General features: G+C 39.1%; 1 protein-coding gene across 1 annotated transcript in view; it reads right to left on the bottom strand.

Moving 5' to 3' along the window:
* Positions 1–24,803, bottom strand: part of G3BP2 (G3BP stress granule assembly factor 2) — a 106,338-nt gene extending 81,535 nt beyond the window's left edge. Inside the window, 3 exon segments of the mRNA XM_053703307.1 lie at positions 3,436–3,517; positions 4,962–5,080; positions 24,652–24,803. Coding sequence (XP_053559282.1) covers positions 3,436–3,517; positions 4,962–5,056 — 177 coding nt within the window. The 5' untranslated portion in view covers positions 5,057–5,080; positions 24,652–24,803.
* Positions 24,804–25,844: the final 1,041 nt, after the last annotated feature.

The following is a 25,844-nucleotide window of genomic DNA, read 5'->3' as shown; positions in this document are numbered from 1 at the left end:
GGCCAAGCCTGAAGAGCATTGAATATCGCTCTCAGTTCCAGAATGTTTATCGGAAGGAGGGCTTCCTCCCGAGTCCACGAACCCTGAGCCTTCAGGGATTTCCAGACCGCGCCCCAGCCCAGAAGGCTGGCATCTGTCGTCACTATAGTCCACTCTGGCCTGCGGAAACTCATTCCCCTGGAGAGATGGACCCGAGAACCACCAGAGAAGAGAATCCCTGGTCTCTTGATCCAGATTTAGCAGAGGGGACAAATCTGTGTAATCCCCATTCCACTGATTGAGCATGCAAAGTTGCAGTGGTCTGAGATGTAGGCGGGCAAACGGAACTATGTCCATTGCCGCTACCATTAGGCCGATCACTTCCATACACTGAGCCACTGACAGCCGAGAAGTGGAATGAAGAGCACGGCAGGAAGTTAGAAGCTTTGATAACCTGAAATCTGTCAGAAATTTTTTTAATTTCTACTGAATCTATCAGTGTTCCTAGGAAGGAAACTCTTGTGAGAGGGGAGAGAGAACTCTTCGTTCACCTTCCACCCGTGAGACCTCAGAAAGGCCAGAACAATGTCCGTATGGGACTTGGCGATTTGAAAAGTCAACGCCTGTATCAGAATGTCTAGGTAAGGAGCCACTGTTATGCCCCGTGGCCTTAGGGAAGGGAAGAGCTACAAACTGGTAATGCCTGTCTAAGAAGGCTAACCTGAGGAACTGATGATGATCTCTGTGAATCTTAATGTGGAGATAAGCATCCTTTAAGTCCACGGTAGTCATATATTGACCCTCCTGGATCATAGGGAGGATGGTTCGGATAGTCTCCATCTTGAAGGATGGGACCCTGAGAAATTTGTTTAGGAAATATCAGTACATTTGGTACACATTCTAAGAGGGGGTTCCACCATGGCTTCAAAACATATTGAACAAGGAGTTTCCTCTATGTCAGACATGTTTAACAGACTAGTAATGAGACAAGCAAGCTTGGAAAACACTTTAATAAAAGGTGAAACAGCAAGTAAACAAAAACGTTACTGTGCCTTTAAGAGAAAAAAAAACTAACACTTAAACTGCAAAATAGTGTAGAAATATAGTTAAGTCTTTGAAATTTTTACAGTGTGTGTAAGGGACTAAAGCAGCATTGCACCCACTTGCAAATGGATGATTAACCCCTTAGGCCCCCAAACCAGATTGAAAAACGTTAAACGTAAAGTCTATAGAGCACCTTGCAACAGCTCTGCTGAGGCTCCTACCTGCCCTCAAATACGATTTTGTGCAGAAATAACCCCTTTGAAATGGTCATCAGATGCCAGAGGACTCCTCTAGGGAAGCTGGATGTCAGTCTGAATTAAAACTGCGCTGTTAGAGTGCTAAAATAGGCCCCTCCCACCATGTACTGGATGTTAGAAGGGCCTTAAGAAAATACTCCTAGGAGTATGACTAGCCATGTGGAAACTAGGCCCCAAATAAAGACTTATCTCCCTCAAAGAAAAAACGTCCTATTTATGAAATCATGTAAACGTTTTGTCACCAAGTAATATGAGTATTAACATGAATATTGCCCTGTTTTGTAAGCATGATCCCAGTTGCTGTTAAATCACTGCATCAGGCTTACCTCAAAAACACAAGGCTCTGTCAGCATTTTCTAGAACTTATTCATCTCTCTAGAAATAAAAATACTGAACATACCTCAAAGCAGATAATCTGCAGACCGTTCCCCCAACTGAAGTTTTCCCATATTCTTCAGTTATGTGTGAGAACAGCAATGGACCTTAGTTACAAACCGCTAAGATCATCAAACCTCCAGGCAGAATTCTTCCAATTTCTGCCTGAGAGTAAATCAGTACAATGCCGGTACCGTTTAAAAATAACAAACTCTTGAAGGTAAAACTACACTAAGTCACCACATATCTCTTGATACTTCCTTTCTTGTCGAGAGTTGCAAGAGAATGACTGGGGGTGGCAGTTAGGGGAGGAGCTATATAGACAGCTCTGCTGTGGGTGTCCTCTTGCAACTTCCTGTTGGGAAAGAATATCCCACAAGTAATGGATGAACCCGTGGACTGGATACACCTTACAAGAGAAATTACATACTCTAGCTTTTTAAAATTGCAGTGATTAATCATTGTTTTAAATTGCATAGTCCTATGTAGTACCTATGAAATAAAGTACCAGTGATAGTTCTTGGGCTATATGTGGTGTCTGAGTCACTTACCTTGACTGCAGAAACCCCTCCACTGATATTACCAGCTTGCTGGGGCCTCTCTCACTTGCAGAATGCTGATGCAGTAGAGAGCCCATCCAGTGCAAGTAAAGATACTGCAGAGGATATTAGCAGATATACCTGTAACCCCTTTGGCGTCTTGGGGACCTTGTCCCTCAGCCTGCAACAAAGGGCAGTTATGGCTGATTTGTCAGCGAGTATTGACATGTCATAAGGAGGTATCGCTTTTCACCCTCAACACTTATGTCTTTTGAATCTTCTTTGAGTGAAACAGGAAGAGTATAGGTTCTCAAGTCCCAATAATTAAGAAAAAAATCTTGAATGCAGAGCACCTCAATAATTTTACACCTCGGAAGCCAAGAGCTGGAGAGGGAGTAGAGGAATAAAAAGCTTGTGAGGGTTGCTGACCTACACCTGGTGGCAGGAAGTATACCACATGTTATGGACACCTCTGGACGTTCCTCATCTTAAACTCTAAATTTAAAACACACTTAAAATGAACTCCAGCTTTCTTCCTGTACCCAAGTATAAACAGAAACCCTTCTAGTAACAGTTATGGTTTCAGCAATAGCTTTCACTGTGCACAAAACATGTTTATATGCCTCATGCCGCTACACCCAAACATGGCTGCTCATAAACCATAGTGTCACCAATTAATCAGTTTGCATATTCACCGATGGCTCTAAGCCAGTGCAGCATTTGAAGGAGGGTGCACAATGTATATGTACATATTCTAAGTGCACAGTAAAACTTAGCATTAAGACATAGCAAGAAAAGCTTCTAGTAAAAGTTAAAGCATGCATACTGGATTAAAGCCATGCACATTTCAATTTTGAATTCTCTCCCTAAAAGGATTGCAGTTTCCCCCATTGCCCCCTTGAATATACACTGCTTGTTATGGGCAAGAGCCCATTCATATATACCCCTAGCCAAAGCCAATAAGGTTTTTCAAAGAGTTGAGTTCCTGGACAGCAAAGCAATGTAATTTTTGCTAGCAAAACAACTATTTAAAAGTTTAAAGCATTTTATTTGGCAGGCTAGTCTACAAAACAGTGAATCATTTCTTATTGTAAATAAAATTTAAAAAAAAAAAAAAAAAAAAAAAAAAAAAAAAAAAAACACAACACACACACAACACTACTTTGAAGTGACACTAGTATTTTTTTATGCTTCAAATGATAAAAATGTTGGCTTAATAATTGTACTTGTTTTATACATACTGCTTGGCCATAAACTGCATCCTGGGGCTTCCCACTAGCATCCAGTCCCCCATGAACATACGAAGAATTTCTTCCATAAAACCTAAAACAAAATGCACACAAGAAAGATCAAATAATTTGCAAAGGTTTAAGCCACAGTGGCAAAGACATTTTCACAGTTAAAGTGAAAGTAAATCCTAGCGTTTTACAAACGCTAGGATTTACTATTTAAACAAATAAAGGGCACTTTCATTCATGAAGTATAAGATACTTCATGTAGAAAACGCCTTTATTTTATTCAATTGGTCGCCGTTTTTACCCTTGTACAGTAGCCCACGGCAAAAAAAAAAAAAAAATATGGATATGAGGTGACGTTCATACTTCATGAATGAAAGTCCCCTTTGTTTCAATAGTAAATCCTAGCGTTTGTAAAACGCTAGGATTTACTTTCACTTTAATGAATCTTTCCCACAAAGTTTAACAAATCAGAGGCATCGTGGTTCTTGTAAATTTTACTTTGGTCTAAAAGGGACAATAAAGCCAAAACTAAATTTCAATGGATCAATTAAGTCATTTTAAACAACTCTTCAATTTACTTATATTTAATTAGCTTTTTTGTAAACAAACACGACTCAGGAGAAGCATTGCAACTGCTGAGATGTAGCTGAACACATCAGGTGAGCCAATGACAGGCGGTATACTTGTGCAGCAACCAATTACCAGCTAGCTCCCAGTAGTGCATTGCCACTACTTCAATAAAGAATACCAAGAGAACAAAGCAAGTTTATTAAACAGTAAAATGGGTTTCTCAATCTAAAAAATAGTGAAGTTTAATGTCCTTTTAACTTATTTTACAAATCTAAATCCCTTAGTAGGCCTCAAAATCTGATTAAAGGGATAGTAAATCCTAGAGTTTGCAAAATGCTAGGATTTACCAATGCAACAAACAGGGACTTTCAATCATGAAGCATAAAATATTTCTTGCTCAAAGTTCCTTTGTCTGCAGCGTTCGCCACACTGAGCTCCTCGGGCCGCCCAGAGCAGAACGCTATTTTATCACTGAGGTGATCTTAGTAAATAGCATGCTAGCTATCTGGCACAATACCAACTGGCTCGCACAGCTATTGGCTAAGAGGTGGAAACGTCACCTCACTGAAAAATAGTGTTCTGCTATGGGTGGCCTGAGGCGCTAAGCGCAACGAACACTACAGACAAAAAGGAACTTTCAGCATGAAGTATTTTATACATGACTGAAAAACTAGTTTATTTGTTGTGCTGGTAAATCCTAGCGTTTCTAGGATTTACTATCACTTTAAGCTTCTTCAGTTTTTATGGGCACGTTAAATACAAAATGTATAAACTCATGGTCTACAGACCGTAAAATCATAAACTTTTATTCCACTTCAGGAACATAGACTACTTATAATGTCAGATGATCAACCTAATTTAGAATTGGCTCATAGTTTATAGTCAAATACATATATAGTTCCATTGTGTGGCAAGAAGTAACTATTGAAATTTGCATTAATTTTATTTATTTATATTACCTGTGCAAAAAGTCTGGAGCTTTGTTTAGAAGTGTGTAATACTGTCTCACGAACTCCCGCCCTACAAGCAGGGGACTTGGCTTCTCCATCACCATTTCTTTGGTACAGAAAAGGATTTGCTGCAAAAGAAGAAGAATTTACTCTGGTTTTTGTCTATTGTAACACATCTGAAGAGCACTATACTCCAGAAACCTAAAGAATGATCAGGCTAACAATACTGGTTCTTTAACCACAAACTGTTTTTTGAGCACACCGAATAGTGATTCAATATGTTGTTGCTCTGTTTTATTCATAAATCCATACATGGGGGGGATATTTATGCATACATAAACTAGTAAGACAAGAGTCACTGATTAACTTCAATTATCCTAATAGGAGGGGGATCTGGAAACTTCAAATAACAGTAACAATTATCAGAATTTTGTTGCAGTCCATTATGACAGAATGAAAAACAAGATTCAGGTTTTAAAATGCCCTCATTTAGATTATATGCAGATGCAGTTATTTGAAAACTTTTCCCTCATGCTGAACAAACCAGTTTTTTCTTTTCAGACTTACACCAGGAACAAAAATTAATCAGTTTTCTAAACCTTGAATTACTTCAAACTACCTCCCATGAACTTTCTAAACACATACCCAGTATATCCAATCTGTCTTGGGATGAAGGGCCCAGGGTCAAGTAAAATAAATAGAATGCCCATCTTATCCTTATTAGAATATCAGTACTGTTAAGTCATATCGGCTTATAAAACCATAAATAAATTAAATACCCTGCAAAAAATGCTATATAACTAGGAACTCAAAACACAAGTTGTTACAGAAAACAATTTCTGGACGCTGTAATACCCAAAATGTATAGCAATTGCTTTTAAAAAGAAAAGCACAAGTCTTTGTTACAGGTCTTCCGCTACAGTCAGTATGGAAGATTTAATGGAAGATTTAACACAGAAAAATGTTAAACGAGTCTCAGTTGAATTTCAGCAAAGAGATAAAACCCACAATGAAAGATTCCTTAGAATGGAGAAGGCACCCTCCACAGACAGGCTGCTTTTTTGCGGATTTGTCAAGCAACAGTTAATATGCATCCAAAAAAAAAAAAATGGGTCTAGTGCAGAGATTTGTGAAGCCTACAATGCAAACCACCATTCTACCCTTCAGTCATTCCAATCACGCTCAACAGTCAAAATTTTAGTTCCCATGCTGTGAGGATTCAGTTCTGTAAATAACATTTATGGCTAACAAGTAGTTAAACCACCACTGCAAGTGCAGCAGTAACCAATACAGTACAATATCATTTCAGACACCCAGAGGCGATATTTCAGAATTCAGTGAGATACACTAATGATTATTGCACTGAACAAAACCAAAACAGTAAATTTATGCTTAACTGATAAATTGATTTCTTCTATGATACGACGAGTCCACGGATTCATCCTTTACTTGTGGGATATTATCCTCCTGCTAACAGGAAGTGGCAAAGAGCACCACAGCAGAGTTGTCTATATAGCTCCTCCCTTAACTCCACCCCCCAGTCATTCGACCGAGGGTATAGGAAGAAAAAAGGAGAAACTAAAAAAAGTTAGAGGTGATTGAAGTTTTAAATCAAAAAAATATAATCCGTCTTAAAGTGACAGGGCGGGCCGTGGACTCTTATCATAGAATAAATCAATCAGGTAAGCATAAATTTACTTTTCTTCTGTAAGATACGACGAGTCCACGGATTCATCCTTTACTTGTGGGATACAATACCAAAGCTACAGGACACGGATGAACGGGAGGGACAAGACAGATGCCTAAACAGAAGGCACCACTGCTAGAAGAACTTTTCTCCCAAAAATAGCCTCCGAAGAAGCAAAAGTATCAAATTTGGAAAAGGTATGAAGCGAAGACCAAGTCGCAGCCTTACAAGTCTGTTCAACAGAAGCATCATTTTTAAAAGCCCATGTGGAAGCCACCGCTCTAGTAGAGTGAGCTGTAATTCTTTCAGGAGGCTGCTATCCAGCAGTCTCGTATGCCAAACGGATGATGCTTTTCATCCAAAAAGAAAGAAAGAGGTAGCTGTAACTTTTAGACCTCTGTGTTTTCCAGAATAGACAACAAACAGAAGATGTTTGACGGAAATCTTTGGTCGCTTGCAAGTAAAACTTCAAAGCACGAACCACGTCCAAGTTGTGCAACAGACGCTCCTCAGAGGAAGGATTAGGACACAGGGAAGGAACAACAATTTCCTGATTAATATTCTTATTAGTAACAACCTTAGGAAGGTATCCAGGTTTGGTACGCAAAAACACCTTATCAGAATGGAAAGCAAGATAAGGAGAGTCGCATTGCAATGCAGATAGTTCAGAAACTCTTCAAGCCAAAGAGATAGCAACTAAAAACAGAACTTTCCAAGATAGAAGCTTAATATCTATGGAATGCATGGGTTCAAACAGAACCCCTTGAAGAACTTTAAGAACTAAATTCAAACTCCATGGCGGAGCAACAGGTTTAAACACAAACTTAATTCTAACCAAAGCCTGACAAAACGACTGAACGTCTGGTACATCTGCCAGACGCTTGTGCAGTAAAATTGACAAAGCAGATCTGTCCCTTTACGGAACTAGCCGATAACCCTTTCTCCAATCCTTCTTGGAGAAAGGACAAAATCCTAGGAATCCGGATCTTACTTTATGGAGTAGCCTTTGGATTCACACCAATAAAGATATTTACGCCATATCTTATGGTAAGTTTTCCTAGTGACAGGCTTTTGAGCCTGAATCAAGGTATCTATGACCGACTCAGAGAATCCCCGCTTAGATAAAATCAAATTGTTCAATCTCCAGGCAGTCAGCCGCAGAGAAACTAGATTTGGATGCTGGAATGGACCTTGAATGAGAAGGTCCTTTCTCAGTGGCAGTGTCCACGGTGGTAGAGATGACATTTCCACCAGGTCTGCATACCAAGTCCTGCGTGGCTACGCAGGTGCTATCAAAATCACTGAAGCCCTCTCCTGTTTGATTCTGGCAATCAGACGAGGAAGGAGAGGAAATGGTGGAAACACATAAGCCAGGTTGAACGACCAAGGTACTGCTAGAGCATCTATCAGTACTGCTTGGGGATCCCTTGATCTGGACCCGTAACAAGGAAGTTTGGCATTCTGACGAGATGCCATCAGATCCAATTCTGGTGTGCCCCAATGATGAATTGTGCAAACACCTCCGAATGAAGCTCCCACTCCCCCGGATGAAAAGTCTGACGACTTAGAATATCCACTTCCCAGTTCTCCACTCCTGGGATATAGATTGCTGATAGATGGCAAGAGTCTCTGCCCATCGAATTATTTTGGAAACCTCTATCATCGCTAGAGAACTTTTTTCCCCCTGATTGATATATGCTACAGTCGTGATATTGTCCGACTAGAATCTTACCGAAGCAAGCTGAGGCCACGCCTGAGGCGCGTTTAATATCGCTCTCAGTTCTAGAATATTTATTGGAAGGAGAGCCTCCTCCTGAGTCCACACACCCTGTGCTTTCAGGGAATTCCAGACTGCACCCCAGCCCAATAGGCTGGCGTCCGTCACTATGACCCATGCTGGCCTGCGGAAACACATTCCCTTGCCACAAATCCCGAATGGTGTCAGATATGGGAAACATTTTCTTAAAAAGTAGGAGGGGGAGAAAAGGGAATACCTGGTCTATCCCACTCGTTAGTAACAATGTCCGAAATCCTCTTAGGGACCGGAAAAACATTAGTTTAAGCAGGAACCTCTAGATATCTATCCATTTTACACAATTTCTTTGGTGGTATTACAATAGGGTCACAATCATCCAGAGTCGCTAAAACCTCCCTGAGCAACAAGCGGAGGTGTTCTAGCTTAAACTTAAAAGCCCTCATATCCGAGTCTGTTTGAGGGAACATCTTTCCTGAATCAGAAAGCTCTCCCTCAGACAGCAATTCCCTCACCCCCAACTCAGAACATTGTGAGGGTACAACGAGGTGGCTAATAAAGCGTCAGAGGGCTCAGCATTTACTCTCACACCGGACCTACTGCGCTTCCCATGCAACCCAGGCAGTTTAGATAAAAACTCTGAGGGTAGTAGACATAACTGAGGCCATATCTTGTAGGGTGAAAGAATTAGACGCACTAGTACTTGGCGTCTCTTGTGCGGGCGTTAAAGGTTGTGACACTTGGGGAGAATTAGATGGCATAACCTGATTCTCTTCCGACTGAAAATCATCCTGCGATATACTTTTATCTGCTAAAATATGTTCTTTGCAATTTAAGGCCCTTTCAGTGCATGAGGGACACATTTTAAGTGGGGGTTCCACAATGGCTTCTAAACATATGGAACATAGGCTTTCCTCAATGTCAGACATGTTAAACAGGCTAGTAATGACCACAAAAAGGCTTGAAAACACTTTATTTAGTGGAAAAAAAAAAAAAAAAAAAAAAAGGTACTGCGCCTTTGAGAGAAAAAAAACAAAAAACAAAAAAAAAAAAAAAAAAAAAAAAAACTGCGTTCCAATTTTATGATAGAAGCATCCTAACTATGCAGCTAAGTTTGCCCCACAAGGAAAGGAACACTAAACCCTTACTAGAAAAAACGGATAATTAGAAAACGTTAATATCAATAAAAAACACCCCCTGCACCTCGCCACAGCCCTGCTGTGGCGCCTACCTGCCTTCAGGGGTCTGAAAAACAGGGTTAAATCTTCGATTTGGCCCAATACAGTTCAAAGGCCCACCGGAGTTGGAGCTTGCCTGATAAAAACTGCGCAACTGAGGAGCGAAAATAGGCCCCGCCCATCTCACTCGATGTCTCTCAGCCCAAATGAACCGCACCAGAGTGGTCTAAAAACTAGCCATGTGGGTTCATAAAGCCAAAAAGAAAGCCATGTGTACCCTTTCATAAGCATGAAAAACGTCTCACATAAAAACGTTATCAGCACTCCCAGTTGTGTAAACGTTTGCCCACAAACATTCAAACCTCAGTGTCAACCATTTTTTCTTAGCCCATATATGCAAGCTCAGTAACACCCCTCTATATATCTTAGGATTACTGCTTACCCTTTCCCTCATGGGGATACTGTCAGCCAATTCTGAAATACCAGTGTCTCTCCAGAAAAAAAAAAAAAAAAAAGACTGAACATACCTCACTGCTTATAGCATGAAAAACGTTCCTCACACTGAAGTTTCTTAAGTACTCCTCAGCCATTCTGTGGGAACTGCTCTGGATCTTAGTGACAACTGCTAAGATCATCAGCCTCCAGGCAGAAGTCTTCATACATCTGCTGCCTGAGGGAAAATAGTACACACCGGTACCATTTAAAATAAAAAAACTCTTGCTTGAAGAAAATAAAAAATAACATTTTATCACCTCTTTCACTTTACCCTTCCTAGTACTTAGAGTAGGCAAAGAGAATGACTGGGGGGTGGAGTTATATAGACAGCTCTGCTGTGGTGCTCTTTGCCACTTCCTGTTAGCAGAAGGATAATATCCCACAAGTAAAGGATGAATCCGTGGATTCGTATCTTATAGAAGAAAGTATGACTATAAGCACATGCTTAATAACTAAACAGGATATAAAAACAATCAGGGGGGCTAATTGAACTTCACGCCAGGCCTGTGGCTTGCTTTAGTTTTGCAGAGCTTTTATTTAGCCAGTTTATCTGGATTGTTTTATCTTGACAAACATCCTTTGCGCACAATTTATAATTAACTATAATCATGCTATTCCACCTTAAAGGAAAAGGAAAAGTATCAAGGACCTCTATGCAGCAACACAAAGTACATATAAAATTAGGTTGAGTTTAATTCATGATTTTTTTTGCAATTTATTAATAAAGTTATAATTTTACCACTCTCTATATATCTCTATCTCTATTCCTCCGCCTGGATAAATAAAAAAAATGATTTATTTGTAAATGACTAATATCGTCTTCAGGATTCTGATTGGTACCCCAGTGGCGTCTGGATATACTCACTCACACCCCCAACTTAAAGTACGCATGCGTGTCATTGAATTCACTCCCTGTATAGAAGCGCGTTCATGAGACATGCATGCGCACTTCAACATTGAGATCACATTGAGTGATTCATATGAATCACAGCAGAGACATAACCTAAAACGCACGAACAAAAAAAAAAAAAAATGTTACATGGTAGCGCGCACAGCTTAACACGTAAGAGCGGATGGGACCGCTCTTACTTGCAAACTAGAGAAACCAGGAAATGAGCGGGCGGAGGATATAAAAAAAAAAAAGAAAAAAAAAAAAGTTTGAGATAAATCAAGAAAATAAGAAATTAGCGACTACATACAGTAAGAAGCTGAATCAATAGCATTAATTTTATTGTTTAAAAATGTACTTTCACTTTAAAGGGACAGTCTAGTCAAAATTAAACCTTCATGATTCAGATAGGGCATCCAATTTTAAACAACTTTCCAATTGACGACTTATTAAATTTGCTTTGTTCCATTGGTGGTATTTTTGAAAATCTAAACCTAGGTATGGTCAAACCGATTTCTAAACCGTTGAAACCCGCCTCTTATCTCACTGTATAACTGAAAAACCTTCAAAATGCTCTAATAGTTCATGTGTGTCATTTAGATACCATTGTCTTCACTCCCGTGGAGTTTCTTAGGAGTCTGCCCCGATTGGCTAAACTGAATGTCTGTCAAAGCACTGAGATAAGGGGGCAGTCTTCAGAAACTTAGATACTAGGTAATCACAGAAGTAAAACATTAATATAACTGTCGGTTATGCAAAACTGGGGAATGGGTAATAAAGGGATTATCTTTTTAAACAATAAAAATTCTGGTGTAGACTGTCCCTTTAAGCATGAATCCTCTCACTTACAGATCAGGCTCATCAGCTAATATTACTTTCAGCTCAGTCAGTGTGTTAGTGAGGATCAATACAGACAAGTAAGTGTGCACCTCAACTTCAGTCACATGGATTTCTAAAAGCCCAATGTTAGCATTAGGTTATGTGCCAAACAGAACATTTAGCATTGAAATGATCACAACGCATATTTATCCTTTCACAACACAATGCAATTATATTCAAATAATTAGAGGTGAAATAGGTGTAAATTAGATTATATTTAAAGTATATATTGAACAGAAATTAGATAAAGGGACATGAAACTAAAATGTTTTAGTTCACGATTCAGATGGAATACAATTTTAATCAACTTTCCAATTTACTTGTATTTAATTTGCTTCCTTCTCTTGTTATCCTTTTGCTGAAAATGTTTATCTAGGAAAGCTCAGGAGCAGCAAAGAAAAAAAAATTATGAATTGTACAATTTCAAACACATATTTGTCTGTCATTTCTCTATAAAATATTGTCACATTGTTCTGTCTTTTTTAAGCAGGGTAATGTAGGCCATTAATTTTATTAATACCATGGAAACATCCAATTTGATTCCACTAACTAAAGAAAAAAAATGGCAGTGAGAACTCTACACATTTTCATAATGCTCTGTGCACAATAGAATCATGGAAGCCTGTGTTATTGTACACACAATGCTGTAAATTGCAAAGCTTATCCAAAATATAGGGATTGGATTCCAAAGCAGTATAGCTGCAAAATGTGTTTACATTGAGATACTGTATCTGTCTGAGTAGTGTAAAGTTTAAAGATACAGTCTACTTCAAATGTTTTATTGTGTAAAAAGATAGTGCCTTTATTACCCATTCCCTAGCTTTGCACAACCAACATTGTTAAATTAATATAATTTATAAGAACTAAAATCCATAGCATTTTCTACATATTTCACAGCAAGAAAAAAAAAAAGTTAATGTGTACCATATAGATAACACTTAGCTGACTCTCGTTGAATCGTGAGCGATACCCGATTGGCTAAATTAAAGTAGGCACACACCTCTGAGATAAGGGGGATTGGTTCAAAGCCTTAGATACAAGGTAAATCACAGATTTAGCATTTTATTGTGAAAGGATAAAAATGCATTGTTAGCATTGAAATGCTAAATGTTCCGTTTGTCACATAATGCAAATATTGGGCTTTTAGAAACCCATGTGACTGAAGCTGAGGTGCAGTTACTTACCAGTTTGTGCCGATCCTCACTGACACACAGGGTTCGATTTATCAATCAAGGGGCGGACAGGGATGGACATATCTGCCCCAGCTCTCCTCTGGTGGGCAGCAGTCTGCTGCCGGAATTTAACATTGCACACGAGCACTATTTTACGCTCACCTGCAATACTGCTACCTACCCACACAGGCAATCTCCCTGGTCGGACTAGAAAAGGGTAGGGAAGCAGTGGTCTCATCGCTGCTGCTTGATAAATTGTGACTGCAGCTTGTCTTGTGAGAACCTGCAGTTATAGGGAGAAGGGCTTCATAAATTGAGCCCATAGTGATGTCCAGATCGTGTACATAGTTTACAAGTGCATAATAAAAAGATAATGCAAAAACACCTACTCGGATTTTCAAATAATTAATTCTCTCATATTCTGGCCCCTGTATCATGTGACAGACATCAGCCAATCACAGATTAGTATACGTATACCATGTGAGCTTGTGCACATGCTCAGAAGGTTTTTGTGAATATAAAAAGACTGTGCACAATTTGATAATGGAAGTAAATAAATTAAAGGGTCTTAAAAACTGCATGCTCAGTCTGAATCATAAAAGGTTATTTTAACTTGGCGTCCCATTAACCCCTTTGCAATGAAACACTCATTTAACAGTACACCGATTCAAATATCAGGTTACAGCAGTTCTCAATAGATGCCTGCCTTTACTCCTAACTGCACCTTAAATTAACCCTTACTATAAATACTCATCACCATAACTTTACCCTAAGGACCTCTTAACCCCAACTGCCCCTAAATTAACCTCAAATATTGCTGTGGAGCTCTGGGAAAATAGTTATGTTAATGTAAAACACGTATGAGGTAAATAAAGCAGGTAATCACTCCCTGTGTATGATCATGGATAACCGGTCTTTTGTCAGATATGCAACTATTAGACAAATACAACCGTACAAAAAATGCAGCATACTCTGTCCTATGCACTGTGTTGAAACCCACACAATATATGCAGCATACTCTGTTCTATGCACCATGTAGTATGTATTTGCCTTGGTTTTTCATATGCAACAAAAGACTGGTTATACATATGATATGGGTAAGAAATAGATGTAACGCTGCATCGTGTGTCAGGACGAGTTGGACAGTGACTCATGAAACTGTGGAGCATCCGTAATAGAATCTGCAACTTGTCCCTCATGCATCATGCCAGTGAACTGATAAATTGGTACATGAACTGGTTCAGTTAAACGAACCGATTCATCAAGATGAAGACTTCCCATCTCTACTGACACACTGAACGTACTAGTATCTTGTGGGCTGGAGCTCCTCTTCCTGTAGATAGGTCATCAAAACATGACTAACTAGGGGAGGAACAGGCTGATCTGTAAGAGGGAGGATTCATGCTTATAGGGACAGTATACACCAATTTTCATATAACAGACACTACTATAAAGAAGAATATGCACAGATACTGATCTAAAAATCCAGTATAAAAACAACAAAAAAAACACTTACTTAGAAACACCAAATTTAGCACTGTTGATGAAATTAGCTGGAACACCCAGTGAAAGGGGCTGGGTGCAAATACTCTTCCCCCCACACCTTCCGTGCATATGAAAAGACAGATTAGGCAAAAAGGAACCAGCAGGAGTCTGTAAACGCATGTATACATCCGACACTTTGGGGCTTAGGTAGGAGTCTGAAAACCAGCACAATATTATTAAAAAATAAGCAATTTATACATTGTTACAAAAAAAAAAAACCAAGGTGGACTGTATAAATTGATCATCTACAAAACATTTCTGCAGAGAAAAATCTAGTGTATAATGTCCCTTTAAGGTGAAATAGCATGGTTATAATTTTAAACGTGTGCACACGATTTAGCTATAAACCAGTATATTTATAACGTGAACACACTATGTAAAGTGTTGAAAACATTCATTAATGAATAATGTGCATATGTAAAATGCACATAATAGGTATTAAAGAGATGCCAATAGACCCGACTCTAGAGGATCTTCTCTATTGTACTGAGATTTGGATTTATACAGAACTGCATCTGGAATTAAATCCTGCAGATATATGTGATCAAACACTGCAGCCATGAGGTATCTGCTAAGGTCCCTGAGAGAGCAGATAAAAAAAAAAAAATTAAAAATTAACCAACACGGCAGCATAACACCCATTAGCCCTGTAATGGGAGGTAATAGTGTAAATTGTCCCTTGGCTATGTTATACCTAAAAGTGGGTATCTTCATATAGCCTGTGGGCTACACAAGCACATTGCACTTACCTTTTGAAGCACTCACACCGCTGGAGATAGCAGCCATTGATGAAAGCTGTATGCAGTAGAGCTCATCCAGTGCTGGTACGTGTACCACAGAGGATATCTGAAGGAAATGCCTCTTTCCTTAAGGGGGAGGATGTGGTACAAGTCCCTGTGACGCCTGAGGGTAGTTAAAGCTGTGAAGTCTCCCTATCTTCTTTGTAATTGATAATTCCCAGGGATTCTGGGTCTCACATTGGTCTGCGCACCCCAATTTAAATCCATAAGCAAGTAAATGGAACACCTCTATCCTCAACCTTCTACTAAAAGGCAAAGAACAAAACTAAAAGATGGGAGAGATTTTAAGCTCTTGTATGGGTTCCTGACCACCTTTTAGTGGCAGAAAATATTTCCCATAAGTTATGGAGGAACGTGGACAATTAATTTACGAAATAAGCGTGTGTTTAAGTATACATAAATATATGTCTGTGTATGGAAGTGGTGAGGTAGTATGCAGCGACTGGCGGGATATGTAACCTCATGCCCTACTAAAGAAGTCTTGTGCATGTCTTCAGAGGCAATAAAGATATATTACTTTATCTCTCCCATAAAGAAATTAAGCTGAACATGCATTTTTATGTACAACCACTAAATGGTAGCAGAGTAGCAGGTTTGTTGGTTTATTAAAGTATAATATGATAGCTCTTGTACAAAATACACTTTGAAACCTTTTAATTTTTTTTGGAGGCAGAATAGAGAGAGAAGTAGTGTCCCTTTAAGCATATTGGTATATACACCATTGTTCTAGCTTACACTGAGGACTTTATTAAAGTGATGGTAAATCCTAGTGTTTTTAAAACACTAGAATTTACCAGTGCTACAAATAAAAAAAGGGAACCAGTCGAAGTATATTATAAAATGAAAAAAAATGACATGCTTAAAGTACCTCTATTTGCCTGAAGCTTACATCACGCTTAACGCCTCAGGCCGCCCACGGCAGAACACTATTTTATCAACGTGGTGATGTTAAAAAGCGTGCTAGCTATCCAGCATAAATGATTGGTACCCACAGCTATTGGCACCACAAAAAAAAAAAAAACTGCCATGGGTGGCTTTAGAAACTCAGCATGGCATAAGCTGCTGGCAAATAAAGGGACCTTCAGCATGAAGTTTTCTATACTTCCTGACTGAAAGTTCCCTTTATTTGTAGCACTGGAATCCTAATGTTTAAAAAAAAAAAGCTAGAATTTACTATCACTTTAATAAAGGCATCAGTGTGAGCTAAACAAAATGGTATATACCCATTTGCTTAAAGTGATGGTAAACTCAAAACGGAGTAGTCATTAAAATCGTATGTAAAATCTAAAAACCGTTTTAATTCATGAAAAATTTACATTTCCAGGATTACTTCTGTATTTCATTTTTAACCGCTCCTGTTATATTAAACGCTCAGGCAGCCCCGACACTTTAAACTTTTTTTATTACGTGTTTTCCTTTCGCCAATCAAATTTCTGGCATGCATCAAGAAAGAAAAAAACAAACAAACAAAAAACACGGATCTTTTGTCCATGCATTTATTACTTCATGCAGCTCATTAGCATTCATTGAACGCATGCGCATTGCGTCAATATTTACAGAGCGGGTGGGACCAAACTCTACATTGCACTGTTACAGTAAGTAAGTTTGTAGTAACTGCCAACGTTATTTATGTTAGGTCCTTAAATGCTAAATATGGCTATTGGTGGTGTATGAGTACAAGCAGCAATTTCACATACAGAATCTCTCTCCCTCATACACCCACCCCCCCCCCTTGTCTGCAGGAAAGCTATGCAAAATATAAGACAATAGCACAGACTAATCTCCCAGTGGGGGTATAAGCAGGGATGCGCAATTCCTATCGTCCGACACCCAGGACATGCAGTACTGGGCGCAGGGCATGTATTTTTTTTCCCCCCATTTAGCCCTGCTGCGGGCAAGCAGGTCTAAAGCTTTTTTTTTTTACCATGGTGCCTATTCAGCGCGTCTCATGTCTCAACTCCACCCTGCTAGTCCCCACTTCCACTTTCGGTGTTGAAGAATTACAGTGGAGTGGAGTGGTCGACTGCTCTCTGACAGGGCAATTTTGAACTTCATACCCAATATTATAACAGTATTATAGATAGACTATTTTTTAAGAATGCCGATTTTATTATAGAATTACATCAATATCTGTATGATTTTTCTTATTTAAATGTTTTTATTCGGCTGAACTTTGCGTGCTGTTTCACTTTAAAAGGGACATTAAACACTAAAAAGACATGCTAGATAGAATAATGCATTCAAAGAAAAGATCAGTCCATGGGCAACATGTAGATGTATTTTTTAAAGTTTCATTAGTTGTTTAAAACTTTACACTTATTTTGTCACTTTTTAGTGTCTATAAAACACTGGGAGCTGCCATGTTGTAACAGGTGTTACCTTCTCTGCTGTGGCCAATTAGGGACAGTTATAAATAGGTCACTAGAGTGTGCAGCCAATGGTTGTGATGGATTTAACAGTGTTCTGCACTTCCATTTCTAACAGGAACTGAAAAGCTCACAATTTCAGAATGGAATTACAGGCAAAGAGGACAAAATAAATAATGAAAGTATATTGAAGAGTTGTTAGTTATATATATATATATATATATATACACACACACACAATTTATCATTTTATATTACCATCTCAAAGTGTTTAATGTCCCTTTAAGGTTTTCCAGCGTTTTATATTACCAATATCCTATTCATTCTAGGATTTTTACTGAAAAAAATGTTAATTCAGGAAAAAAAAAATCTTAGAATCATAGGCTATTGGTAATATAAAACGCTTGAAAAACATAAAAGTGAAACAGCATGCAAATTTCAGCTGAATAAAAACATTTAAATAAGAAAAATCATAGAGATGTAATTTTCAAAAAAAAAAAAAAAAAAAAAAACCACCACAGCATTCTTCTCTGAACTTGCACATTGCTCTTGGTTATCCACTAAGCCCTAAGGGATACTTGCCGGTGTCTGTCGGATCTTCAAACCCGTCGAAATGTGGAACCAGGGCATTTCCGGTGACGTCATTACTTTCAATCTGACAGGTTGCGCATGCACAACTCACGCTCCTTAAACATACAGTACTTTGAAATCCTTGATTTCAAAGCACGGACCTGGTGGAATGTGCATGATATATAGATATAGATATCTATCTAGCACATTGGTTGTTTTACAAAACAAAAAGCAGAAAACAGCATTTTTGCAGCAGGTGTGGCTAAAATGAAAAGTATTTATAACTGCAACCTTCATGTTGCCCTTAAAATTAATATTGAATAGCATGTAGAGATTATGGTTAAAGGGACACTGAACCCACATTTTTTTCCATTTGTGATTCAGATAGAGCATGCAATTTTAAGCAACTTACCAATTTACTCCTATTATCATTTTTTTATTCTCTTGGTATCTTTATTTGAAAAGCAAGAATGTAAGTTTAGATGCCGGCCCATTTTTGGTGAACAACCTGGGTTGTTCTTGCCGATTGGTGGAATAATTTAACCGACCAATAAACAAGTGCTGTCCAGGGGTCTAAACCAAAAAAAATAGCATAGATGCCTTTTTCATCTAAACGTACATTCTTGCTTTTCAAATAAAGATAGCAAGAGAACAAAGAAAAATTAGAACGTTGCTTAAAAATGCTCTGAATCACGAAATTTGGGTTCAGTGCCCCTTTAAATTATCATTGAGTATCCTCTGAGATATTAATATAGTTTGTTCTTTGAGTGGCATTGATTTTAGTAACTTTAGTTTGTATCAGGCTATCACAGCTTAATAAATGCCAATAGCTAGGGCTTCTATTTTTTTTCAATTGGCTTTTAACTTTTTGAATCAATTTACATATGTTTATGCAAGTATCTTTGCCTGCCTTCTAAAATATATGGCCTCTAAAAGGGACATTTCAATTCAGAAATTACATGCTACTTTATACATTATTGGTACAGACTGCAGCTCCTGGGCAGGATGTACCTGGTCAGCCAATCAGTAGTGGCAGTTGCATGACCCTGCCAATTGCCAGCAGAGTTCTGCTCAGGGGCATTACTACACAGACACACACTGCAATATGCTAATGAAGTCGCAGATGTGGGTGGAGGATCAGCGTTATGTTTACCATAACACAAAGGTAAGATATTTTAAGAAAAAAAAAAAAAATACTCTTAAAAACTAGTTTACAATTATGCTTAAATTCAGCCTTTAATTCAGTAAAGTTTACAAATCACTTTAAAAATATAACAAGGGTACAGAAAAGGCTTGTAATTACATGGTGTTTTGTGCCCCTTTAAATACATGAAACCTAAAATGTTTATTTCATGATTCAGATAGAACATTTAGTTATAAACAACTTTTCACCTTTACCTCTATTATCAGTTTTGCTTCATTTTCTTGGTATCCTTGGAGTGAGGGAGCTAGCTGAACACATAGGATGAGCCAATGAGAAAAGACACTCACTAGCTACCTCCTAGTAGTGCATTGCTGCTCCTGTGCCTACCTTGGTATGCTCTTCAACAAAGAATGCATTGAGAACAAAGCAAATTTGATTCATTAAATTAATCAACAGGTTTAAAATGATATGCTCTGATTCAAGAAAGTAAAATGTTAGGCTTCATGTTCCTTAACTGCCTAATATAAAATGAATGAGCACACCCCTCTAATGTATTGTGATAACGTGTTCAATTAGGCACCAATTTATGTTTTTGATAAGGGGGCAGAGTTTCTTTGACAGTTCCTATGCTTCCTCATGAGGTATACAAATGGGCAAGGACTCCTATGTCTAAAATAAAAGCCCAAATTATTTTTCAGGTAACATATGTATGTTTAGGTAATTTATGGCTTTTATTTAATATGGTTAATGTAAAAATGATAACGCTGTCTCATTCAGTTATAGTGCAAATGAGGTTCTGTTTAATCTCACTACCTACTTGCATTTGTTGATTGCATTAAATCAGTGTTTCCCAAACCCAGTACTCAGGACCCTTAACAGGCCAAATATTCATTATATCTTAACTAGAGCACAGCTGAAATAATCAGCTCACCCATCAGCTGATTTCACCTGTGCTCTAGTAAAGATATAATGAATATGTGGCCTGAGTAAGGGTCCTGAGGAGTGGAGTTGGGAAACACTGCATTAAAAGTATTGGCAGTTCTGTCTCCTAAGTAGTAATCAATAAAAACCTTATTTAAATACAGTTTGTTAAAATTATTTTGCGAATCAGGACAAGTAGATTGGGTTCCCACGTTAGTCCCTTGGACAAATAGTTTTTTTTTTTTTTTTTTTAAATTTCCACACCCCTGATGAGGGATAGAGATTTTGGATGTGAAATAGCTGCTTGTGCTCATTCACCACCCCTAGCAATAGTTAGCATTTTAGGACCTAACATAAATAATGTTAGCAGTTCACTTTACAGGCAGGCTCTGCCCACTGTTATGGGTATGTCCTAGGGCAGGGGGTCATCAACCTTTGTTTTCCTCCGAGTTTATCCCTGTGCAACTGCACAGAAAGGGTGAGTTTAGCAATTTTTTTTTTATAATGCAATAGCCCTTTTTAAGGCTTAATGGATGGCAACTGAATCTCGGCATACTCCTTCACCTGCTCCATGGATTTACTCAAACACTGTAGTCATAGTGGATCCCCTAAAAGCAGGTCATATCTCTGGGGTAAATTGTGGTACAAACAGATAAGGGGAACACAAAGGATTCTGGGATGTTTCAGCCTACATCAAACGATACACATCACAAGATGATTAGGCGGGGGGGGGGGGGGGGTTCCAGGGTGCTGAATGCAGGTAGAGATAAAGGTAATAAAAGCCAGTTTTTTAAAAATACTATTTAAAACAGGGGCACTTTCAGTCAAAGTTAACAAAACAGCCGTTTTGATTAAAAAAAAAAAAAAAAAAAAAAAAAAAAAAAAAAAAAAAACACACAAACTACCTTTTTTCCCCTTTTCACAGCCAGAGCAGCTTCCCCCTCCTGGAAATCCTCTCTTCACATGTCAGCAATGACTAATCCTGCTTCCTCCAATCACAGCTTTCCCCCCAGGGTAGTCAATGCCTGAAGCCATGCTGTGATTGGAGGAAGCCGGATTAGTCATTGCTGACGTGTGAAGAGAGGATTTCCAGGAGGGGGAAGCTGCTCTGGCTGTGAAAAAAAAAAATGTTTAATCAAAACAGCTGCTTTGTAAACTTTGATGAATGAAAGTGCCCCTGCTTTTAACAGTATTTTTAAAAAACTGTCTTTTATTCATTAAAGTTTACCTTGACTTTGATGTCTAAATGGAAATGTCCAAATTGGCCCCAATTAGCCATTTTCCCTTCCCGGTGTCATCTGACTTGTTTGTGTTATAAGGTTTCAGGTGTAAATGGGGAGCAGGTGTGTTAAATTTGGCGTTATCACTCTCATACTGGTCACTGGAAGTTCAACATGGCACCTCATGGCAAAGAACTCTGAGGATCTTAAAAAAAGAATTGTTGCTCTACATAAAGATGGCCTAGGCTATAAGAAGATTGCCAATACCCTGAAACTGAGCTGCAGCATGGTGGGCAAGACCATACAGCGGTTTCACAGGACAGGTTCCACTCAGAACAGGCCTCGCCATGGTCGACCAAAGAAGTTGAGTGCACATGCTCAGCATCATATCCAGGGGTTGTCTTTGGGAAATAGACGTAGGAGTACTGCCAGCATTGCTGCAGAGGTTGAAGGGGTGGAGGGTCAGCCTGTCAGTGCTCAGACCATATGCCACACACTGCATCAAATTAGTCTGCATGGCTGCCGTCCCAGAAGGAAGTCTCTAAAGATAATGCACAAGAAAGCCTACAAACCATTTGCTGAAAACAAGCAGTTTAAGGACATGGATTACTGGAACCATGTTTTGTGGTCCAATGAGACAAAGATAAACGTATTTGGTTCAGATGGTGTCAAGCGTGCGTGGCAGCAACCAGGTGAGGAGTACAAAGACAAGTGTGTCTTGCCTACAGTCAAGCATGGTGGTAGGAATGTCATGGTCTGGGCCTGCATGAGTGCTGCCGGCACTGGGGAGCTACAGCTCATTGAGGGAACCATGAATGCCAACATGTACTGTGCCATACTGAAGCAGAGCATAATCCCCTCCCTTCAGAGACTGGGCCACAGGGCAGTATTCTAACATGACACTTTGGGCCCAATTTGTATTTAAAGTGAACTACTACTGATTGTGCTCAAAGGCAGGGCATTCCTCTCCTTTTGTATAACTCAATTATTGCACCTACAACTGTAATGTACTTGTTTGTTTGTGTATTTAACGCATCTCTGAAACATTCCATTATTTCTTGTAACGCGCTGTGTAATCTGCTGGCGCTTTATAAATACCTGATAATAAAATTGACATTTCCACTTAGGTGTACTCACTTTTGTTGCCACCAACAGTTTAGACATTAATGGCTGTGTGTTGAGTTATTTTGAGGGGACAGCAAATTTACACTGGTATACTACAGGCTGTACACTGACTACTTTACATTGTAGCAAAGTGTCATTTCTTCAGTGTTGTCACATGAAAAGATATAAACTATTTACAAAATGTGATGGGTGTACTCACTTTTGTTATATATATATATATATATATATATATATTAAATGTGGCACAGTAGCCTTGCTCTACACAGCACCTTCAATTTGTAAAAAGTGCAATATCTTTTAAGTGCAATAAAAACTGAGGCATGCCTGTACACATTTTAATTTGTTTTTATTTGTTTTTTTTAAGAAAAAAAACACTATCATTTCACCCCATATAAATGCATCTTGTTTCCAAATTTGCATATTTTGTTTTAAATCTTTCCCCACGACTAAACATAGGCACAATACAGCTATTTTCCCCCCAAAATAAAAGTATATATTGCAAAGTGTGATAAAAAAAAATATATATATTATTAACATTTCCTTTAAGGCTGTGACACACTGCAAGCAGAGTGAGGCGCAGCGTGTACATGCAGCTGTGTGCGCTCAGTGTGTCCTGCCTTTTCATCTCTGAGCACTCTGCTGCGTCAGGACGCGTAGCTGAGCGCTCAGAGATGAAATATTTGAACTTCAGAAGCGATGCGGAGCAGCTGCTTCGCCTTGCGCCGCATCGCTTGCAGTGTGTCACGGGCTTAATGCACCGTATCAAATCCAAGATTTACAGCGTGTCCTCCAGACAGTTTTGCAATCCCTCACTTTGAGGTTCTATATTGAGGGTATTTAGCATGCACCACTTTAAAATGCCAATAGAGATTAATACAAGAATTAGGCATTTCCAGACAACTTATTTGCATATATTTAAGACTTGCGAATGGTCATGAGTCAATTTGTTCGCACATATGAAAAGTTGCAACTTTATTGGCGGATAACCTTTCATAAACATGGTGATATCATTTGTGAGGGGGTTTTTGACGACAAATGTGAGAATTTTCTTATTCTCACTTTGATAAATCTTGCCCATACTATGAGCAGGACTTATCAAAGCAATTCTCCTAAAATTGCATCTTATAAATGCGCATACGACTGAATCCCGATTTATTAAAGCAAATTGTGCAAGGCCAACTTTACATTCCTTTCACTTTGTTCAAAAATAATACCTGAAAATAAAAACAGGTTTGAAAAGATAAATCAGGAGAACTTCATTTTCTGCTCCAGCAAGTCTTCCAAAAAGCACAAAAACGCTCGCAATTTTTTGATAAATTTCTGTGCACCAGTGCGAGAACTCTGAGAATACAAAACAGAAATTTCCTATCCCTAGATAAATCTAGCCCTATGTGTTTAACGCACAAAAATTGTGGCCACTAATCACTGCTGGTCCCTAGCAGGAAACAACCACTAAGCTAATTTGCAGTAACAGTCAAGCAACACAACAAATCACACAGCTACGTGTAGTTCAGAACTATGTTAAATACAGAGAGCTTTTTTTTTTTTTACTAAAATGTCCCTTTAAATAACAATGGCATTTAATACTTTGGAACACTTTCGACGCTTTTAACCACATGGCACTGATTCCACAATACTTTTCTATATGCCCCGATTAACAACATAAATATAAAAACGGTTCCTGTTAGGTCAACATTTTCTATAGCTGGATGATTTACAAGAAATTTTGCTCAAATTAATACGATTTCTAAAAATATACTTATTTGCGCTATACTCAAAACTCAAGACAATGCGCCCTCATATTCGAAAAGGTTGGACAGGACCTAAAAGAATAAACCAGGCCTTGCTCGTGCACAGCTCACAAACAAGCCTGCAGGAGCGGTGAAGCTGTAGAGAGAGAAAACGAAAACTATTCGTGCGCAGAATACAACTTAAACCCCAAGTACCCCACTCACCTCCTCACACAGAGCCAGTCAAGCGGTCGGGCGCGCACGTTGTTATTGTTATGATCACCCTTAGGCGGCAGGGGGCGGGGTTAAGGAGTCGTGATGATGACGTCACACCGGTTACACGCTGCCCGCAGGTATCAATAAGTAGCAGAGGCACATCAACGGTCCTTACTCCGCCCCAATGTGATGTCACTGCGCAGCCAGCTGACGGGGGAGGAGAAACTGACTAGCGCTCTGTGTTCTGTCAAATGAACCAACTCGTCGAAATACCCAATGACGTCACTTCCGGTTACTCTCCAGTAGCAGATTTCTACGAGTTGCCTCTATAGTGCGCACTGCGCAAGCTCCAGGGACATCGCTGATCTTTTTGGAAAACTCGTCGGTCGACCGAGTTATCCCACAGCTGCCAGTGCGCATGCGCACAGCACTGCAAGAAAACCCATCGAGTTTTCCAATAGCTGTATGCTATCTTATGTTATGTTCCCTGATCTCCTTATACATTAATAGCAGGGCGGCAGTGGTGTAGTTCACTGGGTTATCTGCTCAGGGCAACGGCTTTATTTGACGGGTCCTGATAGTTGTCGGAAGCCCACAGATATACAAAAACAATGGTAACTGGGTGACAGTTATCCCTGGAAATTAATCTAATTGGTGTGGTTTATATAACAAATCTTTGTGTGCACTTTTTTACTTTGTGTTTTATCCCATTGTCTGCTTCAAAGTTTGATGGTGCACAGGACTCGATTCTTTTATGACATGCTAAGGAACATATTCCATCCTCAGTTTCACTGTACAAAACTGAGCTTGATAAATCCCACAAGTCTGCTAGACTGTTACTTCTGGAATCTGGCACCTACCTCTAGGATTGTCATACAGACATCTATATATTTGCACCTTATTTCCTAAATATGTGTGACTGTCTCCTGAATTTCATGTAACTGTCGACCCCTGAATGTATTGGGGCTTTGGAGGATGACAGAGGAGAAAGTGAGGACTGTGTAGGGTTGCCACCTCAGCCATGTTTTCCTGGGCACTTATAAGTTACTACACATGCTGCAGGGAGGAATATGTATAGTGCATATGAATAGTGCTGTCCAGAAACACAATACATGCTCCTTCACACACTGCAGCATGTGTAACTTATAAGTGTCCAGGAAAACATGACTGAGATGGCAACCCTAGGCCTGTGGAGCATAATA

Source organism: Bombina bombina, chromosome 2 (genome assembly GCF_027579735.1).
Source record: "Bombina bombina isolate aBomBom1 chromosome 2, aBomBom1.pri, whole genome shotgun sequence".
NCBI classification, from domain to species: domain Eukaryota; kingdom Metazoa; phylum Chordata; class Amphibia; order Anura; family Bombinatoridae; genus Bombina; species Bombina bombina.
The sequence above is the reverse complement of the archived record's forward strand: the minus strand, read 5'-3'. Positions and strand labels throughout refer to the sequence as shown.